The 20,165-nt window shown below is 42.6% G+C and overlaps 1 protein-coding gene across 1 annotated transcript in view; it reads left to right on the forward strand.

The window, feature by feature from the left end:
• The window catches only part of PTPRS (protein tyrosine phosphatase receptor type S), a 265,570-nt gene that overhangs the window by 116,209 nt on the left and 129,196 nt on the right, over positions 1–20,165 (forward strand). Inside the window, 1 exon segment of the mRNA XM_087952781.1 lies at positions 8,612–8,722. Coding sequence (XP_087808907.1) covers positions 8,612–8,722 — 111 coding nt within the window.

The raw sequence follows: 20,165 nt of genomic DNA on the forward strand, positions 1-20,165 counted from the left end.
AAGCCTCCAGCGATGGCGCTCCCACAACTTCTGAGGGCAATTTCTGTTCCATGGGTTGATTGTTCTCGCTGTCAGAAAATTTCTCCTTATTTCGAGATTGAATCAAAAGTGTGCACCGGCCCTCGCTTGACATTTTTGGCCGTGTCCCTTTGAAGCAGGGGGTCTCCAAACTTGGCAACTTTAAGACTTGTGGACTTCCAGCTGCTGGCTGGAGAATTCTGGGAGTTGAAGTTCACAAGTCTTAAGTTTGCCAAGTTTGGAGACCCCCTGCTTTTAAGAGACATGTTTTGGGGGGTGGAAATCAAGGGTTTTATACCAGCTTTTTTCACACCCCACTTTGGGAGAGAAAAAACGAACCTCTTTCAAGCTCTTTCGATATTAAACTCCAACAGGAAAAGAAAAAATCTGCCATCTGTGCCCAGTTCTCCCAGTCCCACTGCCGTCCGCTCCTGGTTGCCCTCATTAAGGTAGCTTAATAATTGTATTAAGAAAGCAAAGACAGTCCCGAGAGTGATAGGCGCCTTGGGTGTGATCCCAAAACATCTGGAGCATTTCTGGAACACCGCCGGCATTGACAACATCCCCATCAGTCAATTGCAAAAGGCAGCTTTGTCTCGAAATGGCTCGCATCCATTCCTCACTCTGGTCAATCCTTACCGTTTTACTAAACCATTCCAGATTTGAGTCACAGATGGCAGATATTTTTTCCACTCTGAATTCTTTCTTTCTTTCTTTCTTTCTTTCTTTCTTTCTTTCTTTCTTTCTTTCTTTCTTTCTTTCTTTCTTTCTTTCTTTCTTTCTTTCTTTCTTTCTTTCTTTCTTTCTTTCTTTCTTTCTTTCTCTTTGTCTCCTTCCTTCATTTCCCTCTCTTCTTCTTTTCTGCCTTTTCCTTCCTTCTTTCCTTTTCCTTCCTTCCTTCCTTCCTCACGCCCTCTTAGTTTCCTTTCTTCCTTTCTCCGCCCTCCCTCCTTCCTTCCACTTCCCACCTTCCCTGCCTGCCTCCCTCTTCCCTTTCCTTTTTTCCCTCCTTCCCTCCCATCCTCCCTCTCCTTTCTTCCTTCTTTCCTTCCTTCATTTCTCTCTTCTTCCTTCCTTCTTTCCTTTTCCTTCCTTCCTCTCTCCCTCCCTCCCTTCTTCCTTCTATTTCCTCCTTCCCTCTTTCCTTTCTTTCCTTCTTTCTCTCCTTCCTCCTTAGCGCCTCTTCTCTCTCTCTCTCTCCCTCCCCCCTCCTCCCCCCTCTCTTGAGGCTGTTTTTCCCAAATACACTTACTTTTTCTGCCTCTCTCGTTTCCTTGCTCTTTAAAATCTCCCAGCTTCTCCTTCACAGTAGCTAGTCCAAATTAACATTATTCCCTCTCCTCTCCCTTGCCTTCTCTCCTTCCTCCGACAACCTAACAAGCTCTGCTTTGATTAACCTTAACCAGTAGTTTTAACTAGATGCTAACTCTCCCTTTAGATAATGTGTTTAACCTTTTCCTTAATTAGTGACTAAATCTAACTAGATCCTTAACCAACTTTAACCACCTAACCCCCCCCCCTTTTCCCACTCCACGGATGTGAACTAATGAGAAATAATAACCAAATCGTTTTATCCCTGATCCTGAAAATGGTGCATTTGGGGTAACATGGAAGGAAGGAGAAAGAAAAGAAAAAAAGAAACTGAAGGAGGAAATGAAAAAGCAAAAAAAAATTGAATTGTTGCAGGAGGACAAAAGGCTGGAGGGGAAAAAAAATGCCATCCTTCCTTCTCCTGTATATATTATTCATAAGTACCACGGGGGACATTTAAAAATATTTGCACAGGCCACCAAGAATTAAGACAGTCTCTGCGATGCCCAGGGAACCTGGATCCAGAAAAATATCCATGAAATCCTTTGCTTCGTTTTCAGGATTGGAAGGGGAAAAAAAACAAAAAACTTTTTTTGAGAATTTTACAAAATATACTTCTTGACTGAGAAATAAACCTTGGAAAGCCAGTGGGAGAAAGGACAAGGGTGAGGTTTCCCAGGCTAACAAATTTATTTTCCCACAGAGTGGAAGGCTGAACCCAGGTATAATTGCACTCTGAGCCACTCTAGGAAAAAATAAAAATAAAGCATCTGGTCATGTGCAGAGGGCGTCCCTTCGCCAAGAAACTGCCTGACAGCATTTTTCAATCTAGACAAGGCTACAGAGTCTCCGCTTTTAAAATAAGTCAGATTCCCCCCCCCGGCCCCCAATGTGGTTCTTCTAGTAACACCAAGGGCAAAACCGCCTTCTGGATTCTGCTAATTGCCAAGTTTTTTTTCTGCCGGTTTCCTGGGTAACCCCCCCAAAATATGGAAATTACGTTCTCCTTTTGCTTTGTTCTCAGGATTGGGGTAAAAGAAAAAAAAACTTTCTGAGCCATGGTGGCGCAATCTTTAGAGTGCAGTACTGCAGGGCTACTTCTGCTGACTGCCGGCTGCCTGCCATTTGGCAGTTCGAATCTCACCAGGCTCAAAGGTTGACTCAGCCTTCCGTCCTTTCCAAAGTGGGTAAAATGAGGACCCAGATTGTTGGGGGCAGGAGGCTGACTCTGTAAACCGCTTAGAGAGGGCTGGAAAGCACTGTGAAGCAGTATATAAGTCTAAGTGCTATTGAAAAGGAGGGAGAGAGACAGGGAAGGAACGACCATGGTGGTGAGAATGGAGTATTGCAGGCTAACTCTGCCCACTGCCAGCAGTTCAATCCTGAACAACTCAAAAGTTGACTCAGCCTTCCTCTTTCCGAGGTGGGTAAAATAAGGACCCAGGCTGTTGGGGGCAATAGGCTGACTCTATAAACCGCTTAGAGAGGGACTGCAAAGCACTGTGAAGCGGTAGATAAATCTAAGTGCTAAGTGGAAAGAGAGGGAAGAAGAAAGAAAGGAAGCAAGGAGGAAAGGAAGGAAGGGAAGGAAGGACCGTGATGGCACAGTGCTTAGAATATAGCATTGCAGGCTAACTCTGCCCACTGCCAGGAGTTTGATCCTGACTGGCTCAAGGTTGACTCAGTCTTCCGTCCTTCCGAGGTGGGTGAAATGAGGACCCAGATTGTTGGGGGCAACAGGCTGACTCTGTAAACCACTTAGAGAGGGGCTGTAAAGCACTGTGAAGCGGTATATAAATCTAAGTGCTAAGAGGAAAGAGGAAGGAAGGAAGGAAGGAAGGAAGGAAGGAAGGAAGGAAGGAAGGAAGGAAGGAAGGAAGGAAGGAAGGAAGGAAGGACCATGGTGGCACAGTGGTGAGAATGCAGCATTGCAGTCTAACTCTGCCCACTGCCAGCAGTTCAATCCTGACTCAGCCTTCTGTCCTTCCGAGGTGGGTGAAATGAGGACCCAGATTGTTGGGGGGCAAGAGGCTGACTCTGTAAACCGCTTAGAGAGGGGGGCTGTAAAGCACTGTGAAGCGGCATATAAGTCTAAGTACTAAATGGGAGGGAGGGAAGGAAAGAAGGAAGGACTCTGGTGGCCCAATGGTGAGAATGCAGTTTTGCAGGCTGACTCTGCCCACTGCCATCAGTTCAATCCTGACCGGCTCAACGTTAACTTAGCCTCCCATCCTTCCGAGGTCAGTAAAATGAGGACCCAAATTGTTAGGGGCAAGAGGCTATAAACCGCTTAGAGAGAGGCTGTAAAGCACTGTGAAGCGGTATATAAGTCCAAGTGCTATTGCTATGGCTATTTTGAGAATTTTACAAAATATACATATTGACCGAGAAATAAACCTGGTCCTCAAACTCTCCTAATTTTTCCCCTGCGCACTCGCAGAAGCGAAGGCTTTTTTTTCCTTTTTGCAAAGCAGATGACCCTAAGTTTCTAGCCCTCCATGAATCCGAGTCAAAATCTGGATTGGAACAGGCCTTGGTCTTAAATCTTATCTGGATTACTATTATTATTATTACTATTTGCAACAGCCAGGGTAGGTAAGGAACGACACAAGGAAGAGGCCCAATTATTAATTTCTGTTCTCTAAATTATTATTTTTTGTTCTCTAAAACTGGGAGGGGGGGGGTCTTAGGAGATTTTACTCAAACAATAGCAGCCCCCCAACCCATCCTCATTTCCCCCTTAACCAAGGGGAACACAGGAACCCAAAAACCAAATTGCAGGTATTCCTTGACGTACAGCCACAGTGGAGAGCAGAATTCCCGTCATTCAGCAAGGCGGTTATTAAGGCACTGGCATCCGATTTTTAACGAACCTTTCTTGCCACGGCCGTTAAGCGAATCCAGCTTTCCCACACACACTTGACTTTGCTTGTGGGAATCTGGCTAGAACAGTCGCAAATGGTGAACCACGTGTCTCCCTGAGGATGTGGCAGCCGTCATAAATTCCACGCCGGTTCGCCGGACATCCACATGTTGATCAGGTGACCGTGGGGAATGCTGCGACGGTCGTAAGTACGAGGACCGGTTGCAAGTCTCCTCCCCCCCCCAGTGCCGTGGTAACTTCAAACGGTCGCTGAACGGAGGGTCATAAGTCGAGGACTACTTCCCTATGTCCCTCCCACCCCACCCCAAATTGTGCCTCGGAGAAGCAGCCTTGGAATCTCACTCACCCGTTTTTCTCCTTCCTCCCACTGGCTAGTCCTGAAAGAAAAAGAACAAAAAGAAAGAAAATCCCATTTTTTCCCCCCACTTGGCTTTTCACTTCTGTGTTTGTTGTTCTTTTTTTTTTTCCTGTTTGTTTGTTTTGTGTTTCTTTTTTTCTTACAGAAGGTACTCCAATCCGAGGTAAGATCCCCCTTGCTTTGTGCTGGAGAGCACAATTGCCCCTTTCCTTTTAAAAAAAAAACACTCAAAAACTGTATTTTTCCTCTCGATGATAAGCAGTTTATTGTTCCATGTAGTTGCGTGGCCTCTTGTTATTTCTTTTCCCAATCCAGAATTGTGCTACCTTGTCACTGTTGGAAAATGCCTTTTCTTGCTGTCCTTCTGTGCATCTCCTCTGTTTTCTATGCCTCCCCCCCACCTTTTTTTCTTCTTCTCCTCCCCTCTGAATTCTGACTTATTTCCCAGAACATGTATAATATCACCCTACGTATAAATATCTCTATAGGAAATATAAATATATATTTTTATATATTTCCTGTGTGTGTGTATACTCTCTCTGTGTGTGTGTAGTGTGTGTGTGTAGTGTGTATATACTATGTGTTTGTGTGTACATATATATATATATATATATATATATATATATATATATATATATACACATATACTATACATACACACACACACATATCTATACTTAGACACACACACACATACACATATATATATACATACAGATACATGTATGGTATTCAGCTTTGTTCGGGTATTTTCCCACGTCATTATAGTTGTGCTTTTAAAGTTGTAGCAACGTTTCGGCAACTTTAAAAGCACAACTATAATGACGTGGGAAAATACCCGAACAAAGCTGAATACCATACATGTAAGTACCCGCGAAAACGTAAGAAAACAAATACATATACATATACATATACATATACATATACATATACATATACATATACATATACATACATACATACATACATACATACATACATATATATATATATATATATATATATATATATATATGTTTTCTTAGGTTTTCGCAAACAAAGCTGAATGCCATATATATATATATATATATACACACACACACACACACACACACACACACACATACTTATACATAGATACAGACACACAAATTCATACGTGTATTATGTATACATATATACACACAATATACACAAATATACACAATATATATATATATATATATATATACAGTATATTCACACACACATATATACACATACATATACATACACACACATACACATATATAAAGATATATACATACACACATACTTATACATACACACACACACGAAAAAATATTTATGGTTCCTTCTGGTACGTTCTCTTTTCTCCTGGCTGGATGGACTAAGGCACCCGAGAAGGGCTGGAAGACTTCTTAAATGCTTGGCTTATTTGCAATTTATGGTCCTGCAGGTTTAAAAAGCTGGTTTCTCGGAAGCCTGGATGGGTCTAGACATATTTCTTGTTTTTTTGTTTCTTGTTTTTTTTTTGGTGCGGGTATCTAAGAATAACTCTTTTCCACATTCCACCGAGATGACAAGTGTTAATTTGACACAGCTCCGCAGTGCAGGACACCAGAAGTGGGATTTTTTTTTTTTTTAATGAAATCGCGGTGGTGTTTTCTGGTGGTGAAAAAGAACAGGAGGAGAAATCTCTCCTGGAAACAATAAGAGATGTACAAAATCAGGGAAAAAAACCAAGTGCAGAAGCTGATTTTCCTTGATACCCTAGGAATCCTCTCTCGTGGCCTCTCTGAAGGTGGAGAATTCATTTTTTGCTACCTTGCTAAATAGCAGAAAAATTAACCCTACTCTTAATTCAGAGGGTCCAAAGACCAAATCTTGGAAGACCAGCAGCCAAAAAAAAAGAAAAAAAAGGTTATTTCTGCTGCTTCTTTCCAAACAGGAAGACTTCATAGTGTTTCTCTGATCCAGCAGGGCTATTTCCTAGGTAGTTTTATTAAGAGCCTCCATGCACAGGGGCAGTCAACCTTAGATTGTGAGATGCTGAGGATGAAGCATTTCAAAGGGTTCATGGTTTGGTGGTGGGACTTCCAGAACTCTGCCTCCATGCATAGGGGCAATCAACCTTGAGCCTCCATGCATAGGGACAGTCAATCTTGAGTCGTGAGATCCTGAGGACCAGGAACTTCGAAGGGTTCATGATATACTGGTGGACTTCCCATAACTCTATAGAAGACAGATGAAGTGGCCTTGAGGGGGATAGGAGGAAGATAAAGGAAACTCTTGAGTCCAGGGTAGGACTGAAACATTTACAAATGCTCCAGGTAAGGCCTTCCCTAGGTCAACAAAGATAGGGAGGTGGAAGCACGTTCAGATTCTGTTATTACAACTTTATAATAAAGATAATATCGGTCTGCATCGGTGTTTTTCCACCTGGGCCCCTTTAAAGATTTGTGGACTTCAACTCCCACATGTCAACTCATAAAACATTTCTATGCAACAGAACATTTCTATTCCGTTTTTATCTTGCAAAGATTGTAACTAAGCTACCGGAGTTTCTGCCCAGGAAAATCCCTCATTGGAGAACGTGATTGATGACGTCTCAGCTATGAAAGCGTTTCGAATATGAATTATGACACACCCAGAGGGATAGGGGAGGAAACAGGGTCATAGGTCATAGGTGAATTACGGGTCTCAGAATTCGGACGTTTTTTGAAGTTTGCCTCGAGGCTCATGATTTAATTAGGGCAACTGCTGGAATCCTGACACCAGAATTCGGTGCTGGCTGGGGGATTCTGGGAGTTGAAGTCCACCCGTCTTAAAAGTTGCACCGATTGGAAACACGACTTTGGATTGGAAGAACTTTCCTTGGAGATGGGACATTGCAATGCACGGATTTTTCTGACCGCAAGAAAAATGCTATATTCTTAAGCAAAGCTGCGTAGCATCCTAAAGCTGTTTGGTTCATGGCGGGGTGGTGGTTTGTGGCTTTGGGGGTGTGGCCAAACCAACCTGTCAGTTGCAAATAGCCACACAAAAGTGTCTTCTGTTTGTGGCTGAAGAGGGAAATGCAGCCTGATGGTTTGAAAAGTATATTGGACTGCAGGAAAGAGTTAAGCACAGGAATAAATTGCATTGTGAGGTTTTTCGTGCTCTCCGAGTTTGGCTGTTTTCTTGTGGACGTTTCATTACCCAACTAGGGAACCTCATCAGCGCTAGAAGGAAGTAGGATTGGCTCATGCTTTATATTTGTTTATATATCATTCAAAATAAAAACAAAAACAAAAATGAATGAATGAATTTTTTATTGGCCGAGTGTGATTGGACACACAAGGAATTTGTCTTGGTGCAAATGGTCTCAGTGTACATAAAAAAAAATGGTACATTCGCCAAGAATCATAAGGCACAACACTTAATGATAGTCATAGGGTACAAATAAGCAATCAGATCATACTAGGAAACAGTCAAAAACAATCAAATCAAAAAAGAAACAAAATGACCAAAACATCTTCTAATCAGCAATCAATACACAGATAAGCAGGGATTAACACCTGACAAACAAACTGGGAACAATACCCTAATCAAGAAACTACCAGTGAGGAAAACCACACTCCCATCAACACTGACGGCAAGGATATAAATCAGGGATCTTCAAACTTGACAGCTTTTAAGACTTGTGGACTTCAACTCCCAGAATTCCTCCTCCAGTCATGTTAGCTGAGGAATTCTGGGAGTTGAAGTCCACAAGTCTTAAAAGCTGCCAAGTTTGAAGACCCTTGATATAAATAGAAAGCAACTCCCACTCCCTTCTAGCACTGATGATGTTACCTAGTTGGGTCATGAGATGTCTACAGAAAAAAACAACCATCTACCTCAGAGAGTACCAAGAACTCCACCGTTCAATCCTGAGCTCTGGATACGTAATAATTGGTGCGTTTCGGCCCCTTTAGAGCCGTTTCTCCCTTCTGTGTCCGATCTGCCCTCGGTCGATAATTAACATATTTCTCGGCATCTCCTCTTTCCTTTTTGTCTCGTTGTCTCTTCCCTGCCAGGTGGCCTTCAGATCGAGAGCAGCGAAGAGACGGACCAGGGTAAATACGAGTGCGTCGCCAGCAACAATGCCGGAGTGCGCTATTCTTCACCCGCCAACCTATACGTGAGAGGTAGGGAGCGCCGTGACTCACAAGAATGGCAAATGTGACCCTCCCCTGCCCGCCCTCACACGCCTGCACGCCAAGGTCTTTCGGGAGCCTTGCGTGGCCTTTTGACGAGACAGAAGAAGTTGGGTTGAAGGCCCTCTCTGAAGGGAAGGAAGCTTAATTAATTGGAGTCCTAGTGGACGGTTAGTTAAAAGTGAGCCAACAGTCCATCAGAATAGAGCTGGAAGGGACCTTGGAGGTCTTCTAGTCCAGCCCCCTGCTCAAGCAGGAGACCCTCTACCATTTCAGACCAATGGCTGTCCAGTCTTTTCTTAAAAACCTCCAGGGATCGAGTACCCACAGTTTCTGGTGGCAAGCAGTTCCACTGGTTAATTGTCCTCTCTGTTAGAAAGTTTCTCCTTAATTCCAGGTTGCTTCGCTCTCCTTGATTAGTTCCCACTCATTGCTTCTTGTCCTGCTTTCCGGTGCTTTGGAAAATAAGTTGAACCCCCCTCCTCTTTGTAGCAGACCCTCAAATACTGGAATAGTGCTATCAGACCAGTCCTTTTTTTCTCTGGACTGGCCATTACCCAAATCCCGCAACTGTTCTTCGTATGTTTTAGTCTCCAGGCCCAAGCCAACACAGTCCTAGGCTGTATTCCTGTCTATCCCTAAACAGAGGGATAGAATCAAGATCCCGTGAAGTGTTAATGCCACTTTATAAGGCCTTGGTAAGGCCACACTTGCAATTATGCATCCAGTTTTGGTCGCCACCACGTTAAAAAAAGATGTTGAGACTCTGGAAAGAGGGCAGAGAAGAGCAACGAAGAGGATTAGGGGACTGGAGGATGAATCATATGAAGAATGATTGCAGGAATTGGGTATAGCCAGTCTAGAGATAAGAAGGACTAGGGGGCACATGATAGCAGCCTTCCAATATTTGAGGGGCTGCCCCAAAGAAGAGGGAGTCAAGCTATTCTCCAAAGCACTTGAAGGCAGGACAAGAAGCAACGGGTGGAAACTAATCCAGGAGAGAAGCAACCTGCAATTAAAGAGAAATTTCCTAAGAGTCAGGACAATTAACAGCTTTCCTTCAGAAGTTGTGGGTGCTCCATCACTGGAGGCTTTCCCAAAGAGACTCGACAGCCATTTGTCTGACATTGTGTAGGGTCCCTTGCTCAAAGCAGGGGGTTGGGCTAGAAGACCTCTAAGGTCCCTTCCAACTCTTGCTATTCTGCTAGTTGTATCTCCCACAGGGGCTGCTTGGTATCCCGATGTCCCAATAAATTGCAGATTTGTTCATTCACCTCCTGTGCACGAAATTTCGGTGACAGAATGTGGGGCTGGCTCAGATGAAAATTTACAGCGAGCATAAAAGCACCTGCCTCTTGTAAGGTGCTTTGTTAAGCCCCAGGAAAAAAAAATATATCCAGCTGAACAGTACAATTCTTTCCTCCAAGGAAGCATTATTTTCAAAATATCCCCTAGAAAATGAGTTGGGGAAAGATGCAAAGTAAGCAGGTTCTTCAGAATACAGGTAGTTCTTGATTTACGACCAGAACTTCCATCGCTAGGTGAGGCGATTCTTGTCCGGTTTTATGACATTTTTTTTTTTGCTGCGGACATTAAGTGAATCACACAGTCGTGAAGCAAAGGTGACTTCTAGGATAGTTGCAAATGGCGACTACGTGACTGGGACTCGGAGGGGTCCTTGGCGATCCCTGTGCTTGGTGGTTTTCTTGCAGACGTTTCATCGCCCAACTAGGTAACATCATGGGTGCTAGGAAGGACTGGAGTTTGCTCTCAAGCCATTGTAGCACTGATGATGTTACCTAGTTGGGTAGTCAAACGTCTGCAAGAAAACAACCAAGCTCAGAGAGCAGCAAGGACCCCTCATGTCAACCATGAGCTACAAATTTTCTCCTTTATTGATACGGTCATACATACAAGCCGGTTGCCAACATGCCTGAATTTTGATCAAGTTACAGTGGAGATGTGACGGTTGTAAGCGTGAGGGGAATTTGTAAGTCCCTTTTTTCAATGTCCTTTTAACTTTGGACCATCACTAAAACGGTCGTAAACTGAGGACCATCTGTATTCAGAAGAAAGGCAGTGGTCATCCTTGGCCTTTGTCTAGCTTACCCATAGGTATAGCGACAAACTTCCAACATTTGGAACTGACAGCTTTCAATCAATCTGAACTGGATCAGTCAATCCCCCCACCCCGCGTACAGACCTGTATTTTAAAATCTGGCTGAATGTTTCTCCTTGAATTTTTTCTTTTTAAGTAGAAAAGTTTTCAGGAGTTTCAATAGCCATTCACCCCCACCCATCCACCCACAAAAACTACCATTTGGCCCATTAAAAACAGATTAGCCATGTGATAGGCTCATGAATATTTTTAAAAAAATTCATGGCCACCATGAAGTTAACTTGATGAGGCTCTGGCCTTCAGAAAATTCTTCCAGAAAATGACATTTGTTTTTTCCCCATATTTTTCCTCCCTTCCCTTCTCTGCACATCTATGCCAAAAATTTTTTTTATTAAAAGTGCATTTATTACTGTTTATTGTCATGATAATAATGAAGTATATATTGTCTCTCTTGCTTATATCTCTTTGGAACTATGGCTTCACGCCGCAAAGGATGAGATTTAGGGTTTTTGGGTGGAACTGCAGGATCCCCCCCCCCCCCCTTGGTTACAGTCTCTCAGGCTTATTTTTATTTATTTATTAAATTTATTTGTCGTGTGGTACGGTGGCCTAGAGATGGAGTTCTCGCCTCACAATCAGGAGGCTGTGATAGAGGCAGATATTTCTCTCTCTGGGCAGAATGAGATCTGCTAAATATAACTCCACATTGGTGACAGGAAGGGCATCCGGCCAGTAAACACTCCGCTCCATTCAGCTGCTCAGACTCCACCCAGCAAGGGATTATGGGGGTCGTTAAAATTGAGATGATGATGAAGATTAAATTTATTTTCCACCTATCTCGTTTCAAACAGACTCCGGGCAGCTTACAGCATAAGAAACATTTAAAAAGAGTTTTAAAATCTTCAGTTACAGAATGACAAGTTGCAAGCTTTAAAAACGAGCTGGCAATCCCGGGATTTGTGCAGGCGGCCGTTTGAATTCTGCAAGGCAGAAACAATTCCTTCAGTGTCCTCTATGTACAGACCTGAAATTATTTCATTCCCGCTGGAAATAATGCTGGAATATCAGGCTGTTCTGAAAACCTTGACCTGAAATTTATCCTTTTTTAAAAAAAATAAATAAATAAATCCTACCAGAATTCACACTTGGTGTCGTGGGGCTTAATTCGGTCAGTGCAGCAAAAAAGCAGCGTACAAAATTACAAGTGTTTTGAATGCTTACAACGAGTGTGAATGAAACAAATTCACCCCTTCCAAACTTAACTGGACAGGGTTGGCCGGCACGTCCCGCGTGTGCAAAATTTACACAACAGCCAGTTCTATTTGAAGTCCTCTCTTTAGAGCAGTGGTCCCCAACCTTGGCACTTTAGCCTGGCGGACTTCAACTCCCAGAATTCCCCAGCCAGCAAGCTGGCTGGGGAATTCTGGGAGTTGAAGTCCGCCAGGCTTAAAGTGCCAAGGTTGGAGACCCTGAATTAGAGGCTTCGCGAAGATTTTTGCCCCAGTTTAAAAGGGGGACCGTTTTCCACGAAGCGGCGCCTAGCTAACGTGGAAGCCTTGCAGGTTAATTTGGATTGCTATCTCCCCCAAGGATTGAATTTTAGAGTGGGGAGGGCCAGAAATGATGGGCGAGGTGTGGTGGGGTGTGGGAGGGGGGGTCTTCTGTGCCTTGTTTTTTCCCTCTTCGTTGTCGCTGCACTCAAAAATTCTTGATTATTTTTTTTTCTTCTCACTGTTTCTTCCCGTAACATGCTTGTTTCTCTTAATGACTTTTGGGGTTTGCGGGTGAGGGGTGTGTGTGGAGGGAATAAGAGCTCAAGTTTTCGTTTCTTTTTCTTGGGGTTCTTTTTTTTTTCTTCCCCTGAACAGCAAAAGAGGTCTGGTTTCCACCCCTCCTTTTTTTTTTGTTAAGTTTGTGGCGGGGAAGAAAGATTCAAAGGAATTGGGGTTCGAAGCACGTCCGCATGGACACGAGGCTCCCGTCACACACCTTCCCCCATTTAATTTGGCAAGATTGGGCGGATCCAAAAATTTGTGCGTTTTCCCTCCATCTTCCCCCCAAAAATTCAGAATTGGGAGGGTCTGACCAATTTTGGTTTTTTTGCTAACTCGAGCCAAATTAGGTCGGTCGATTGCAACCTGCAGTCGCATCCTGAGTTTCTAGGATGTGACTCCCAAACCTGTGTGGACATGCCTCGAACGGGTGTCAGGATCTTACTTGGCCCTGCTGGAAACATTTTGGTGGACCGCGGAAGAGATCCAACCCACGGCGAGGACCCCGTGGTGACGGAGGCGGTGGGAACCCGGTTTCTCCCAGGGTGTCTTTATTAATCTTTTCTTCCTTCAGCCGCCCGGGGGAGGTGATGTGGGGAGAAGCGGGTGGGTGTGGGCCATCCAGCAGTGCCAGAGGGCTTCCGAATTCTCGGGAGGGGCTTCTCTTAAACCGGTACGTCCGGGGTTGATATGAGGGAGCCCCCCTCCTCAGGCACCTTCAACCGTTCCTGGGCCCTCTTGGTGGTAGCCCCCCAAAAAGGGACATATTGGAGTTTTTTTTTTTTTTTTAAAGAAAAAAAAAGTTTTTTTTTATTTTTTTTAAGTTAAAAACGGAAAGAAAGAGGAAAAAAGCAAATCGATTTGCAGATGCCACCCTTGAAGGCCTTTTTTTACTCTCTCTGTGTTCCCTATTTTTCTCTCTTCTCATGTCATTGTGTTCCGCATCAAACCCCTTTAACATCCCTCAGAGCTACGAGAAGGTTGGTGTGGTTTTTTTTCTTTTTTACTTTCTTTACCCACATTTTTACATTTCTTAAAGAGAGAAGTATATATATATCTATATCTATATATAATCTATTATCTCTAACCTTTATCTTTTTTATAAAAAAAGAAACTTAAGATGATGACGATGATTTAAACATAAAATAAATAACTAAGAAAGCTCTTCTCGATGACAAAATATGTCTATTTTAAAAATATATATATATAAGAAAAAAAATTTAAAGAAAAGAAAGAGAGAGAGAGAAAGAGAAAGAAAGCAAGAAATAAATCTCTTGTTGATATCATTATAAAAAAAAAATAATATCAAATATATAAGACGGCGGGCGAGATCTGCTCGTTCTCGGGTCTCGCCGGAGATGAGTTGAGTTGCATTGTGGGCCTCTCTCTGCATCCTTGGTAATGTTGCTCCGTTGTATGTGCACCTTTTTGTCCTCTTTACGGACGTTTGGGCCTGATGCATGATTAGGAGAATGTGAACAATGATCTTTGCATGCTGGTCGGTCCTTTTTCATTTTTTTTAAAAAAATATTTTACAATTTGTTTTGACGGCTTTGTTATTATTATTATTATTTTTTTAAAAAATTCCGTTGGAGGAGGGTGTCTTTCCAACTGTACGTGTGTGTGTGTGTGTGTATATATATATCTATATCCATTTTTTAAAAAGATATTTTATTTTGGTTTTGGTTTTTTTTTCGTTCAGTGGATTTTTTTTTTCCCGCCACCTCCAAGCTATCCCTTCCTGGTTCTCGATTTGTTTATTTATTTCTTTGCTTTGGGTTTTTTTTTTTCTCTCTCTCTCTCTCTCTTTTGATTTGGATTCATTGGGTTCGGATGTTATGTTTTCTTTCTTTTTTTTCTGTTTCCTTTTTTTTTTTTAAGTTGGTTCGGCTATGCTGCAATTTATTCCAAGTGCATTGTGGAAAAATTAAAATTAAAAAGCCAGTGTTCCTGCTTCCCTTCCTTACCCTCTTCGATTCTACCTCGTGTTTTTTGTTTTTGTTTTTTTCATTCCTTTGATAATTGAAATGATCGGCAAGCCAAAATAACAAACATCACACAGTTCTGAGAGCTTTTTGAATTCAATGCATAGGATTTGGGTGGCTTGGCACCTTTGTTCCCTTGACTGAATCACGGGAGTGGGATATGTGTGTTTTAGGAACACAACGTTCACACATTACAAATACAAATTTGTTCGCTCCATCAAAACTATTCTATTGGGCTCTTCGCTTATCTGGTCCTCCGTGAAAAAGAGCCATATAGAAAGAAGGTCAGGGAGTTCAAGCCTATCTCTCTCTCTCTCCCAACACAACTCGATGGTAGCCAAGGCATGGCAGCATTTTCAGGCCCTGATTGGCTGGGGGGGGGGGCTTCTCGCCTCCTCCTTGACCAATGGGAAAAGGAGCTAGCCACTGGGATGAAGCCTTGCCAGGACCCTCTTATTGCAAGGGCTCATGGGATGTTTTATTGATTTAAGGGATTTATTAAATTTCTACCTCCCCCTGCCACGCCCATCTCAGCTAAGAGACTCAATTAGGGAGATGAGGAAGAGCTAGTCATTGAAAAGAATGCAATAAATATAGGTAGTTTTTGACTTATGATTGGAAGTGAGCCTGGAATTATAGTTGTTGAGGTTGTAAGTTGAGGCATCACACAACCAGACCTGGTTTTTCAACGTATTTTTACGGTGGTTGTTAAATGAACACTGCGGTCATTAACAAAATCAGTTTTCTCCAATGGGCATTTTTTTTGCTGGAAACTGGAAGTAAATGCTGGAAAATGGCAATATCCATCACATAAACCATGGTTTGTTTAACTGCTTTTTAATTAAACCATGGTTTGGCTAATACAGTTTTGGTCGATATTTACTTATTTATTTTTAATATATCCTACTTAGAAATCAGCCATGTCCCGTACAGAGGGACACTTGGGTATAAACCGTCCCTTCCATTCACAACTGAGGAGAAAAACCGATTTCTAAATGAAGAGGGCAGGATTTATCCATCTCTTCTTGAAATGCATCATTGAAATGATTGATTTAAAAAAAAATAGAAAGAATTTGAGTTAAATTCCATGCAAAATGAAACTGCTTCCGATGAAACTATTGAAGGTGCTTTTAAGTGGTGTGTAGAATAATTCATTTTACAGGCCTTATAATTCTGATTCAATCCAGAGTGTGTGCGGGTTGTGAAATCAATGATCGATCATCGATTTCTCCCTAGAGGAAAGGTAAAAATCAGTTTATAAAAACAATAAAGTCAGGATATACATAAAATCAATCGATGAAAACAAATAAATGAACTGGTCTCAGCCAAGAGAGGATTTTAAGGGCCAAACGGCCAAGTTAAGACAGGGATCCCCAAACGTGGCAACTTTAAGACTTGTGGACTTTGATTCCCAGAATTCCCCAACCAGCATGGACTTCAATTCCCAGTTTTCCCCAGCATGGCTGACTGGGGAATTCTGGGAAATGAAGTTCACATGTCTTAAAGTTGCCAAGATTGGACACCTCAGAGGGAGAGGAAGGGAGGGAGGGAGGAAGGAGCTGGACAAACCAACACCTTATGTTTTCCTACTGTGCCATATCCCATTTTAGCTATTATTCCCATTTCTTCCAATTTTTAGAACCAAAAACCACAAGAAAAAAAGAAAAGGAACAATTCTCAAATTCTGAAACTGCTGTGTGATTTTTGTTGTCGTTGATATTTGTTTGAGAAATCCGGTGCAACTTTTTGGAAAAAAAAAATCCCCTCTTTCTTTCTCTCTCTCTTTCTCTCCCTCTCCTTTTCTCTTTGCCTCTCTCTTTCTTCCTCTTTTTTTTCTTTCCTCTTACCATCTGTCCTTCTCTGAAGATGCAGAGAATTCCATGCTTAGATGCCTCAATGCAGGCATTAAAGCACACACACACACACATACAAACACACAAACAACAACAACAACTGCATACACTCATCATCCTGTCCCATATTCTTCCCTTTGTTTACCAAGTTCAACATGGTTCCTAAAACTACAAAGCTAAGGCTGTCCAACCTTGGTAACTTTAAAACTAATGGACTTCAACTCCCAGAATTCCCCAGCTGGCCATGCTGGCTAGGGACTTCCGCGAGTTGAAGTGCACAAGTCTTAAAGTTGCCACGGTTGGACACCTCCATTCTAAATCTTGACCTTTATTCTAGACCTCAAGACCTTTTAGAAAACATTGCAAAGAATTATTCTTAATACAAGATATCCTTTCTTAGAGAGTATTGCATATAAAGGATTAAGACACCAGCAGGGCACAGATTGTGAAATTAGGGCAGTAGAAAACTCCCAATTCAAGGAAATATGTGGATAATTGGCTAAGTGAGTTGCTGTATGCAGTGGTCTAATGGTGGAGCTCTCGCCTCATAATCAGGAGGCTGTGGGTTTAATCCTAGATAGAGGCAGATATTTCTCTCACTGGGCACAATGAGAATATATCTGCTGAAGAAAACTCCGCATTGGCGACAGGAAGGGCATCCGGCCAGTAAAATCTCTGTTAGCTCCATTCAGTTGCTCAAACTCCACCCCGCAAGGGACTGTGGGGTCATTAAAAGATGATGATGAAGTGAGTTTGCTGTATGACTTAATTTAGCAGAGAACAGCCTCGTTTTGATGGAAGCCATTATTGGTTTGAAGGAACCTAGAGTTCTGGCTGGAGAATTCTGGGAATTGAAATCCACCCATCTTAAAAGTCATGGAAATTCTGTGTGGACTTCAATTCCCAACTTTTAAGATTCTGGAGAATTTTGGAAGTTGGGGAATTAAGGGAGTTGAAGTCCACCCATCTTAAAGTTGCCAAATTTGATTAACCCTGCTCAAAATAAAATCCATTTCCACCTTAGTATTCCTTCTGTTTTCTTTATTGAATCAAGTTTTTATTTTATTTTTTTAATAAGTTTTTTTTTTAAACTTATTTACCTGGTGGCCATTTTGCTGTTCCAAAATCTGAGAAAACTTTTTCTTCTTCTTCCCTGTCTCATCTAACCCCTGATACTGAGGGAAGTATCTAGAATTTAATAAGTGGGGGTAAAATGGCAGGCCAATCTTTTCAGATTCCCTTCCGTAAGATGCACAGAATCAAACACTTTTAGGCCAGGTCTCCACAAGTTGGCAACTTTAAGCTGGTAACCTGTTCTTCAACCTGGAATTAAGGAGAAATTTCCTAACAGTGAGCACAATTAATCAGTGGAACTCCTTGCCTCCAGAAGCTGTGGGGACTCCAACATTGGAGGTTTTGAAAAAGAGATTGTATATAGCCATTTGTCTGGAATAGTATAGGGTTTCCTGCCTGAGGAGGGGGTTGGACTAGAAGACCTCCAAGGTCCCTTCCCACTCTGCTATTTGGTAATTAAGACTTGTGGACTTCAATTCCCAGAATTCCTCAGCCAGCTCTGCTGGCTGGGGAATTCTGGGAGTTGAAGTCCACAAGTCTTAAAAGTTGACAACTGTGATTTAAGGCGCTCGCTAAACCCTTTCTACACACTTGCACCAAGAAAGAGAAAGAAAGAGAGGAGGGGGGAAAACAGTTCAGGGGTAAGCGGATACCCTCTGCTGCTTTTAAATAAATCCCCTGCTCTCCAATTTCCCCTTTAAAAAATAATTGGGGGAAAAAAAACCAAGTGAACAAACCAGGCAAAATTAACACTCTGTTTCTGCAGAAGGATTTCTCGCAAGTTTTTAGGGAATTCTCCCACTCAAATTCCTGAAGGGCTGTCTGCAGGAACACTGTGCTATTGTGATTTTTTTTTTTTTGTAAATAAAAAAACACCCCCCTGTGCCTGCTTATTATGTCTTTAATGCCTCTTTTGCATCGCTATTTCTGTTTTCGTTTTTGTTTTCATTTTTTTAAATTATTATGATGGGTTAGGGGAGAGATTTTAGATTACACCTGCTCGCCTTTCCTTTTCAATGCACGTTGCCACCATCGATGGCGTCTTAATATCCCGGCCTCGTTGGGACAGCTCTGAATAAAATTGAGTGTTTTTCATCTCCCACCTTGCAAAATAAGCCTTTAAAATTCAGATTTTAAATGAACCCAGACACACACACACACACAAACACTCACCCAAACGTGGCACTGCCGTGAAGGTTGAAGTTGAAATCAACCTGTTGGGGAAATAAATTCAGGTGCCCTGAAAAAAGGAAATAATATTTTTTAAGAAATAAGTTTTAAGAATCGACCAAGGAGACAGAATAATTATTATTTTTTGTCCCTTGGAAGAATTAAGGGGAGAAAAAAAATTAATTCTGAGCCCAGGAATCTGGTGGTAACTAGCTTTAAAAATCCCCAAATTTAATTGTACCCACAAAGAAGACAGGTGTAATCTTAAATTTCCTCAGAATTATGTTGAGGCTGTACGTTTTATTTACTATCTCTCTTTTCCCCCAAGACCCTGTCTTCTTCTCACCAAAATGCCAAAAACTTCTCACCTCATTCAAAAGTAGAAGCTTGCTGGGTGTCAAAAATGTTTTTTTTTAAATGCCGTTTGGTTTCCTTTGATGCTTTCAGACTCCTTTTCCTCCCATTCACGGTTTAATTTTATTGTTGTTTTTTTAAAACACACACACACACACACACACACACACACACACACACACACACACACACACACGATAGACAATCCGACAACTCTGTCCCCTCTTTTGCTTGTTGGATCGAGCGAAATTAACATCACGTTTCTGGCCTTGCGTTCATTCCAGCCACCCTGTTTCTTTCCCCTTGCCTGCCCCTCACCTGTCTTTCCCCGCTTTCTAATCATGGCTTATTTGGAAATGTGGATCGGGGTCTGAAGGAACCAAAAGTTTTAATAACTGGGGTCCCCCTCCTTGCCTCTGCCCCCCCCTCCCCGGCATTCCTCCCCTCCCCTCTCCACCACCAGCTGCAAATTCTACCTACCGGTAGTCCTTGACATACGACCATAATGGAGGCCAAAATTTCTGTCGCTGAGCGAGACATTAGTAAAGTGAGTTTCCCCCCCCTTGTACGGCCTTCTGTGCCACAGTCGTTAAGCGAAGCGATGTGGTTGTTCAGTAAGTCGCACGGTTGGGGAGCGAATCTGGCTTCCCTGTCGACTTCGCTTGTCAGAAGGTCGCCCAAGGGGAAATCACGCGATCGCGGGACGTTGTCACCGTCATAAATAGGAGCCAAGCGTTCCGATTTTGATCACATGACCACCATTGTGGAAAATGGACACGGGTCGCTTTTTTTCAATGCCATTGTAACTTCAAATGGTTGTAAGTCGAGGACTACCTGTATCTTGGGGGGTGGGTGGTCATGGAAGATCGTGGTCTTCAGGATTGTCTTTCCAGATCCATCTTGAGGTTCCAGTGTTGTAAGGACGAGAGGTGGTTGGATGCTGGTGCTCCTATTCTCCTAGAACCAGGTCTGTCAAAACAAGCTTTGCACCCCGTCCTGCTTCCTTTGACCACTTGAACTTTCTAATGCTCCTCCGGTAGAAGTCCGTCAAACATAGGAAGGATCTTAGGATCTCCAGTGGGGAAGGATTCTCCTTGACGGGAACAT

The sequence above is a fragment of the Notechis scutatus genome, chromosome 1 (assembly GCF_049901735.1).
Source record: "Notechis scutatus isolate UNSWTSFEM ecotype Mainland chromosome 1, rNotScu1.2, whole genome shotgun sequence".
Taxonomy (NCBI): Eukaryota; Metazoa; Chordata; class Lepidosauria; order Squamata; family Elapidae; genus Notechis; species Notechis scutatus.